Source organism: Chrysoperla carnea, chromosome X (assembly GCF_905475395.1).
Source record: "Chrysoperla carnea chromosome X, inChrCarn1.1, whole genome shotgun sequence".
In the NCBI taxonomy this organism is placed as follows: Eukaryota; Metazoa; Arthropoda; class Insecta; order Neuroptera; family Chrysopidae; genus Chrysoperla; species Chrysoperla carnea.
The window spans coordinates 4,020,878-4,031,226 of record NC_058342.1 but is presented as its reverse complement, the minus strand read 5'-3'; the positions used below and the strand labels follow the sequence as shown (position 1 = coordinate 4,031,226).

General features: G+C 26.8%; 1 protein-coding gene across 1 annotated transcript; it reads right to left on the bottom strand.

Annotated features, from left to right (window-relative positions):
- Positions 1-7,136: 7,136 nt before the first annotated feature.
- LOC123302813 (deoxyuridine 5'-triphosphate nucleotidohydrolase-like) lies at positions 7,137-10,057 on the bottom strand. The gene is made up of 2 exons (XM_044885904.1): positions 9,820-10,057; positions 7,137-7,297 (listed from the first exon to the last, which is right to left on the bottom strand). Exons 1-2 carry the CDS (start codon positions 10,055-10,057, stop codon positions 7,137-7,139), a joined length of 399 nt encoding a protein of 132 aa, XP_044741839.1.
- Between the last annotated feature and the right edge of the window lie 292 nt (positions 10,058-10,349).

The following is a 10,349-nucleotide window of genomic DNA, read 5'->3' as shown; positions in this document are numbered from 1 at the left end:
ATTTCAAATATCTCGAGAAGAGTTGACTTTTATCATAAAAATAAACAAAATTTACCCTAATTACTGCTAAGAAACATAAAAATTGATCATTTTTTATGAAAATTTCGACTTAAGACTTAACAAATACATTAATTAAAATTTGGGGTATTTACTCATTTGAAGCTTAAATTAGTGTTCTAGCACACAAAGTTAACAATTTTTAAGTATTTCTGGCAAACAAAAAAGGTGTATGAAAATATATTTTCATGATTTATATGCACTGATCTACTGGTTGGTTTAATGGGGTCGAGTTTGTTAGGTCTGCGTGTTTTTAGCCCTTGCGTTTATCTCCCGTGATTATTTAAGAAAATAACGTGTACCACTCTTATTTATTCAAAATTATTATGGAATGTATCTGGTGTTGTGATTTATCATACATTTATCCTCATTCTTAATTCTGAAAATCATATGATTTTCAGAATTAATCATATGATTAATAAATCATATGATATATATCGTTAAGACTTGTATTTAGAGTCAGTGGGGTGAAATTATAGTTCAAAGAACAAAAAATATATTAAAATTTATGTAAAATTAATAGTTTCTTAGGCATTTTTCATCAAAACATAAAAGTAAACCATTTTTCATGCAAATTTTATGTTTCTTCCACCTTTTTTGTCACTCCCAAAAATAATAAGAAACAAATAATCGGGATTTACAACTTAATGTATCACTGAAACACAATAGCTACTCCTTTTTTATGTGAATTTTTTGTTTTTGAATGTTTTTTGTCATTTGAAGAAATAATATGACACAAAACTAGAAAAATTATTACAATCACCAATTACTATCTGTAAAGTTGTCAATTATGTCTAAATTATTTGCACATTTACAAACTAAATTATCATTGAAACACAAAAAATGTGGATATTTTGTGAAAAATTTGGGTTTTTCCTAACTTTTTTGTCGTTTTAAAAATACTATAACTGAACTTATGGTAGAATATCAATTTTACCTATTAAGAGGCAATTAAATACCTAAAACACAAAATTTATCTATATATTTTAATAAAATTTTGTTTTTTTCAACCAAGTATTGAAAACTTATGAAAAAAATTTGTTGGGACATAGCTATTTTGAAAAATTTAATGCTATTCGTATTCTATGAGGTGTGGTCTTTTGAAGATTATGTTGAATGTTTGGAGAACTATAAAGAGATATCGGTTAATCAAAACCTCATAAAATCTGAAAAACTTAAACTTTATACTCAAACTCAAACAAAAATCGCTCTTAGTCCTTATGATGACAAGCGATACATTATACCTGGTTCCTATAATAAACTACCTTGGGGTCACTATTCTTTGAAAACTTCTTATAAACGAAAAGTTGAAGAGATAGATGGATCTTGTATCAAAAAGAAAAAGGTATAGTTCATTCGTGAGCAAGAATATCATTTATTTGTTGATGAGATCAACATCACTTAGTTCTTGTATTCATAAGTTATTAAAATTATATTTCAATAATCTAGCTTTTGTTAAAAATTAGTTTAAACTTTAATTCTCTATAAATTATTACATATTTAACATTATATTAAAATCTAATTGTTCATTTTTAGAATGTCATCATATTGAGATATGATTATGGTAAAATTAATTTTTGTAAGTTCATATATTAAAAAATGTCTTGTGCTAAAATTTGTTATAGAGTTTGTAGAATCTAGTATATCAAATTGTTTAATAAGACATGAAAAATTAATTAGAGTTTTTCTTTAGTTATGGACTTAAGTTATCTTGCATAACTGTTGATTGTTCACCTGTTTTGAGTGCATTACTCTACTCAATCAGCTCTTTCTTTTGTATTAAACATGCAAGTTCACAAATAAATGATATATATGTTTTGTAAACACTGATAAAATAAAACAATTAATAATATATGTACGTCCACTATGTATGACAATTAATAATATATGTACGTCCACTATGTATGACTTAAGCCTCTTTATAAACATTATTTGTTAAAGAATTACATATAAAGTATCTGTTGAGGAACACTAAACAGAGAACATGTGTTTTTGTTGGGAAATAGGAACTAGCTTCAGACTCAACGCGTAAGTCTACTGTTGTTGACTTAAGGTAACTAATCTCATCAAGGTCAAATGTTATCTTTTCCTACATATGTCAAATTATTTTCAAACAAGTAAAACAAACAATTCTCGCTTAATGTTTCATACAAATGGCTTGATATTCTCCAAAATGTGGTAAAAACTTGTAATAATAATAAACATCAAACGATTGACATGTAACATAAAGATAAATTATTGAAAAATTGTATATAATAGACATTCATCTAAGCAAAACGCTAAGAGAAAATTAATCATCAGAGATTTTGTTTGAGTTTCCAAGTACAAACATATGCTTGAAAAAAATATACTCCCAATTGGTCTATGGATGTTTTCAAGATTAGAAAAATCTAATCAACAGCTTCATATTCATATCTATTGGAAAACTTGAGTAGGAATCCCATCATTTTACCCTTATGAATTATTGAAAACTAATTCCTCCTAATATATATTTAGTTCAAAAAATTTTTAAAAAGAAAAACAAAATGGTGTTAGCCAAGTGTTTTGGTTTTAATAAGCCTGAATGGATACCTATTGAAGTTATATCTTATAAAATGAATGAACAAGTAATTTGTACAGTATACAACCCTGCAACAAACTCTATAGATATTTGCATTGATTTTGAATGTAAAAAAGCTATACCTGATAAAACAACTGCTTATACGCTATTAATTTCCGATTCACTTTTCGAATTTAAAATGCAAACGGAGGATATTAAGAGGATAATATAAATTATTAGTTTAAAAATGAACATGCACAAGTTCGGCTACCACAAACTAGATAAAAAAACAGAGAATACATTTTTTGGGTTAAGTGTTCGAATGAGTGATTTAAAAATGGAAATCGATAGACATAAAGCAGATATCAAAGAACTCAACAAAAATATAATGACTCAATTGGAAGAAGAGAGAAACAATATCAAAAATATAGAGCATCAATTGAATAAAGAACGTGATAGTACCATAACAACATTAAGTAGATTAACCGGAAATATGAAGGGCAGCATCTTTAAAACAATAGCTGAATTAATTACGGATATGAAGAATGATTTTATGAAAAGTATTCTACTAAAATCTATAACTGAAATTAAAGATGAAATTTCTCATTCAAAAAAAGATATTCATTCGTTACAAAGTAGTATAGATACATTAAAAGAAAAAGATATTAATGCAATATTGAATAGTATATCTATTTTTCAGAAAATGTGTATTGACCTAGATAATTCTCTTAAAAATCTTGCCTACCTTCAAATAGTTAGTGCTAAGGATTTTTCAGAGAAAAATAAAAAGTTGCATGAAGAAGTGACTGCTATGGCTTTTCTAAACAAGTTGAAAGTTATTCCATAATAAATAATTTTTTAGATGTTAATAATAATTTTATTTGTCAATATTTTGTTACATATAAATAGTTGTATACATTTTAAAGCAATAAATAATTTTTTTCAACAATTTTTTTGATATTTTAATCTACTTCATCCTCGAATCCACTATCACTGCTATATTCCAGATTTATTAGAGGTATAGATGTAAAAAGTTTCTCTTGATAATGCGTTTTTTCCCATGATTTGAAAATAGTTCCTCGGCACAGTATTTCTCATAAAATAACAATGGACGTCTCCGTATAGATGATAGAAGTAACATATCTTCATCTCCACTTTCTGGGCATGCAAATTTATATAGCGATAACAACTCATCCAAATCTCCTTCTTCAATTGTTTTCCATATGGGGTTGTATTTTTTAATTAAATTAATATAATATTTAAAATCCCCATTAGTTCTTAATATTGAAAATAGATGAGGATGATCATATAAAACATAGCCATACATTGTATCGAAATTACGGAGTTTTTCCAATATTATAACAAATTCTCTCTCATATTCTTGAAATTTTATTTTGTTTTCCTCAACTCTTAAAAAACTTTTTTTAATATATAAGTATTCATATAGTATTTATGTGTAGATATACTTACATTTTTAAACACGATTGTCTCCATCGATATATCCATCTGTTACAAAAACGGTGTTTAAAATGTTAACTATTTGTTTTCATAGAGATGTTACTTGCTTAAATAGATTACACATAGCTGACTTAAGATTTTTAGTTTACAAAATTAGATAAAAATTAAATAAGAATTTATTCTAAAAAAATTTTTAATACTATATCAATGTGTCAAAAACAAGTTGACCAATATTTTCAAAATATGAAAAGCGAAATATTTTTTCGAACAATGATTCCTCTGAATCAAAGCGAGACGAAATTTATTGTTATTGGGATTATGACATATGACTTATCACGTGTCTTACAAATTAAATCGAATCAAAATCAATTTACTAATTTAACAAAAGAACAATGGAACCAAGTTTTAAATAATAAACATCATATTTTGGAATATTTAAATAATATTACTAATCATCTAGAAGATATTGTAATTGATAATGATGTTAGAATATCTTCACATGAGTATCATAACAAAAAAATAATCAAATTTTCAACTAGTAATTGTGCTGTTTATCTGGCTGATGGAACAACTCAGAAAATGTTTGATAACCAAAAAATTATTGATGTACAATTTTCAATTTTGGAGTCACTAAATATTAATGGTTATATGAATTTGGTGAGGAATAAATTCCAAGACATGGAAAACTCTCAAGCTCAATTTGGAAATTGGTATCCACATATTTCATCGATGATCACCCAAGAAAAAAATCCAATGTTGAAGAAATTCTTATTGGAATTATTTATCAACCACCCATCTATTATAGAAAAAACACTGCAAACAAATTCCACACCCTTAAATTATTATTTGGAATATTAAATACATTTTTTTTATATCTTTTGTACTATTAATTTTTATAAATAAATAAAGACAATCTGAAAAACAGAAAAGGTAGTTTTTTAAAAAACCTTTATTTAAAAACCTATTTATTTAAAGTTTTTTTATTAAAAAATATTTGAAAAGTATACAAATTTTTAAAAATTGAAAATGATATAAAAAACAGTACTTTGATTTAAACATTGGAATTATTTTTATTAAGATGAGAAATTAATGCATATGGCATGTAATCCAAACTTTTTAGGATTTCTTCTCCTGTCTGCAAAAGCTCCTTAGCTTCGTCATGCATGATTTTACTATCAAACAAAGAAAATAAAAAACATATAAAATCAAAAGAAAAAAATTCACTTACGTTAAATTTTCATGATTCCTTCTCATTATTTCCCTATAAAAACAAAGTAAAATTAAACTTTAATTTATTAGAAATTATTGTTTTAGACATTTACATGATATTGTTACCTAGCGCTGTAATGTTTGAAGATTTTTCATCGCAATCTTCAATGTCTTTTATAAAATATAAGAAAAAGATGTTTAAAATTGAGATCACTAGCATTACAAATATTAATATCATTTTTATTTCCATTTTATTAATGTTGATAGAGCAAAGTCAAAATTTAAAATGAGATAAAGAGATCACACTTTAGTAAGAGATACTTAGAATTTTCTTTCCCTAATTCTCCTTTTCTAAATCTCGAAATTAATGTTTATTATCCTATAAAAAAACTATATAACTACTATGAGATTAAATTTTCTTACCTCTGTTTTATATAAATCTGATGGTATTTGTTGTTTGGAAATTATAAAATCATATGATTCATTACCCTCAGATTCAATAACATATTTCAATCTCGGACGATGATGTAACATCCTGAGGCTTAGGATGAAGAATAATTGATCCATATATTCTCTTTCAAAAACATTTGGGTGGTTACTATCTCCATCCGATTCCACAGACATCACTCCAGGTAATTGAAAATAATCAAACACATATATACAAAAATTATTGTATGTTGGGATTGATGAATTGCAAAACTTCTTAATGATTTGTAGAGAAGTTGCATAACATAATAGTTAATTTCAATCTTCTCCTCAAAAATTTGAATTGAATGCATTTTTAACATATTAATTAACATATGAAATGAACTTTAAACCGAAACTATTGCTTTAACATACAATCTTATTTTACGTTTTTCCTGATATGAGATTATTAAGCAAGTTTTAATAAATTTTGTTTATTTATACAATTTAAACAAATATATTGATATAAAAAAATAAAATTAAAGAAAGGTCTCATTAGTAATTTATGGTTATTTTAAAAACATAAAAAAATTAATTTATTCCAACTAATATATGTTTGTTTTTTTAAGTATATAAAATTTTCATGATTCAATTTAAGAGATAGCAAAACCTTTATAAGGTCAACAATTATAGATTTTTTATTTTAAAATACCTTCCTGGACTAGATTGAAAAACATGAATTCAACAATAATCGATATGCAGGGTTTTAAAGATGGAGACAATAATTTTATAATAAAAGAAATAGCTATTCTAAAAAATGGAAAGGAAATATTACATTTTATAATTAAACCTCCATATAAATGGAGATACTTGGATGTGAAATCACAATCATCAAATAATTGGGTTAGTAAATATCATCATGGTCTCGAATGGGAAAGTGGTTCCACATATTTCAAAGATGTTAAACAAATTGTTAACGATATTCTAAAAGAAGAGTATGGTAAAATTTTGGTTAAAGGATAGGAAAAAGTGAAGTGGTGTGAGCATTTATTTAATATTAATGTTTACAACGTAGAAAATTTGTGGGATTTTGATGAAGAGAAATATAATAATATTGACGAGAAATTATTAACTAAATGTTTTTTTCATGAAAAAAATTGTGCTTTAGTAAATGTTTTTAAAATTCTTAATTCCTAAGAAGAATAAAAAAAAGATTGGATATGTATATGACAGAGAAACTCGAGTGTATAATTTATAGTTTAAAAATAATAGTCTCTAAAACTTGACTTTTATTGCAAATAGTATATTGAGGATAAAAAAATTCAAGTGTTTGATTTGCATTTTTTAAATAATAATAAACACTAAAATTGTTAAGGGATTATAATAAATAATTTTTATATTTAATTATGTAATATATACAATGTTTTTAAAAATAAAATTATTATTTTTTATATATATTTCAAAGTAGTTATTTGATATTAGTTGATCCAAATCCTTTTTCTCCTCGTTTCGTTTTAGATAAATTTTCAACTTCTTCAATTTCAGGATAGTAAATTTTTTGACAAATTAATTGAGCAATACGATCACCCTTCTTAATTATAAACGGTGTATCAGATCGATTAAATAGTATAGTAGTATAGTATATTTATTTGTTATAAGAAATAATCTTTTACAAAGGTTTAGGTACACTAATTAATATTTTCTGTTTATTTGAAAGATAGTTTCATTTTAATGTTTTTACCATAACAGGTTCGGTTAACCAAATTTAATGAGCAACAGAATTAGTCACTTATAACCAATATTATGATAAAAATATTATACAGTTCTAACAAAAAATAGAATATTTTAACAAATTTAACATATATATAAAAAAAAAAAGACAACAGCAAATAATATTATAAATATTTCACAAAATTAACAATAGATTAAAAAGAGAATTTAAAAATGTAACAAGAGATAAAATATTTTAGGTGATAGAAAACAACAAATTAAACAATATAAAGAAATTTAACAATAGATAAAGAAAAAATGTATAACTATAACAACAAATAGAATATAGAAGGATATTTGGCAGTAAAGGTGACGATACTCTTCCAACAGAGTCTATTCGTCAAGGATAAACGATCTCAATTTAAGGGCATTAGCGGTATATAGAAAGATATTATTGACCTTTTGAATTGAATCTATGCTCAAAAAAGGTGTCTAATGTCGTCGCGCCATCGGTCTGGTAGTCCACAAGATAAGTATTTCGAATATAATTGTATATCGGACATGTGATCATGAAATGCCTCAGGTCTTCTTTTTCTTGCAAGGAGCATATTGTACAGTTTACTCCAGTATCAATAATGTATTTTATCCCATTAATGATAATAATTATAAATTTGGAACCTGCTAGTCTTAGTTGAGCCAATACCCGAGTTTTCTTCAAGGCCGTTTTAAATAAAAGGTACTGTGTGGTGTTGTACCCATGCTCTATGTTTGTTATATTTTTATAAATATTATTATAAGAAGAGTTTATTATTTTATTTTTGTCATCTTCAAATAATCTATTTTTAAATGCATTCATTAACTGTGGTATTGCTTCCTCCAATATATTAGGGTTTTGGGAGCGCAGCAGCTCCAACGACCCAGCTGTCTGAAAAATATTTTCCAGTTGCGTATACCAGTTATTTTCCATCTTATTGTTTTCTGATAAGTTCAAGTGGATTAGTCTGTCATAGCATAATTTTGGGATTCTATTATTTGGCATTCTGAGAATTTTTATACACCACCGAATAGACCTATGAAATACTTCCCCTTCAAGCGGTCTGGCTCCTGTTTCATGACGAACAAGATAATTTGCAGTACTCCTAGGTAGTTGTAGAAGCAATTTATAGAAATTCAATTGAACTTTTTCTATTTCTGGAATATAACGTAGTCCCCAAACTTCTACCCCATACATTAATGTGGCATTCACCATAGAATCAAACAGTTTCTTTTTTGAGTCCCAACTATCTGATTTTAAATTGGCCAAAATTTGGCGTACCTTGGCTCCGGCTGTCAAGGCCTTCTGTACCTTATTTTTAGTAGCTTCTATAAAACGACCCGAGGTTGAAAACGTTATTCCAAGATATGTAAAGGTTTTAACTTGTTCTATACTCTCATTTCCAAAGAACAGTGTTTTTGAATCAAGGCTACCCACCTTTCCCTTTTTGAATAATAGGCATTTCGTTTTCTTGCAATTAACTAAAATTTTGTTGTTGTTGCAATACTGTTTTAAAATAGATAGTGTTTTTTGAGCATTTCCCCAGCTATCACTCAATAGTACTATGTCGTCTGCGTAGCCCAAGCATATGATATCGTGAGTATTATCTATACTAATGCCTTTTATATCATTCTGCCTGAGGAATTCCTCTAGATCTCCTAAGAAAACATTAAATAATGCCGGGCTTAGTGGATCCCCCTGGAGTACCCCCTTACCTTGCTGGATTTCCTAAGTTTTTTGTTCTCCTACGCATATGGATATTTTTGTTGTTTCATAGTATCTTTTTATTATTCTAATCATTTTTCCACTGATCCCCGAGTTGAACATATTTTTCCACAAAATGTCTTGCGCAACGTTGTCGATTGCCTGTTTGAAGTCTACGAAAATTGCAAATATTTTCCTCTTTGGTAGACGTATATGATTTTGTATTACTGCATTCAGCGAGAAAATGTTGTCTAAACAACCTCGTCCCTTACGAAAGCCCGTTTGCCATTCTGGTATTATTTCATGATTTTCCAAAAAACTTGTCAATCGGTTATTCAGTACATGCGACAGCACTTTTGTGAGCGAATTTATCAGAGCGATACCCCTAAAATTGTCAATATCATTTATATCACCCTTCTTGTGAATCATTATTTTACGGATTCTACCCCAATCACTTGGTACTTGTTGATTGTTATCTATATTGTTTAGCATGGTCAGTAAAAAATGTTTTCCTTCTTCCGGCAGGTTTTTGTAGTATTCGCTTGGTATGTAGTCTGGGCCCGCCGATTTATTATTTTTTAATTTTCTTAACGAGTGATTTAGTTTAAGCTAATTGGTTCATCTAAGAAAGGGTGATAGCTGTCGTAGAACATTAGATCCGTATTTTTATCTAGGCTTAAAGAGAGAGAGCGATTAAATAATACTACTTTTAAATTTCCACGATAGTCCTCATCTACAAGTCCAGCTCCAACATCAATTCCATTTTTAAATGCTAATCCTGAACGTGGTGCAATACGTCCATAACATCCATGAAGATGCTCAATTTGAATATCAATTGCGAATATTTCCCTACCATGTGCAGCTATTTCAGATCCTTTAGTTGGTATACTTGCGTTTTCAGATAATTTTATAAAGCGAAGTTTTACTTGTTTAGTCAACATTTTGAAAATCTATAATGTATAAATTAAGAAAGAACGAAGATTGTTAAATAGTTAAATCTATCAAGGCTATTTAAATTATTTTGTAATATAAATAATAATAATGTGTTTTAATTTGGATTGAATTAATTACACATGAGAGGTAAGTAAACATAATATATTATTAATTTTTCAACTAAATATTATATTTTGATATATGTGTAATAAAATAATGAATATATTATTGATGCAATAATGCGTATATATATAAAATAGTGAAATTGAGAAAGTTTATTTACCAGAACAAGATCGGTAT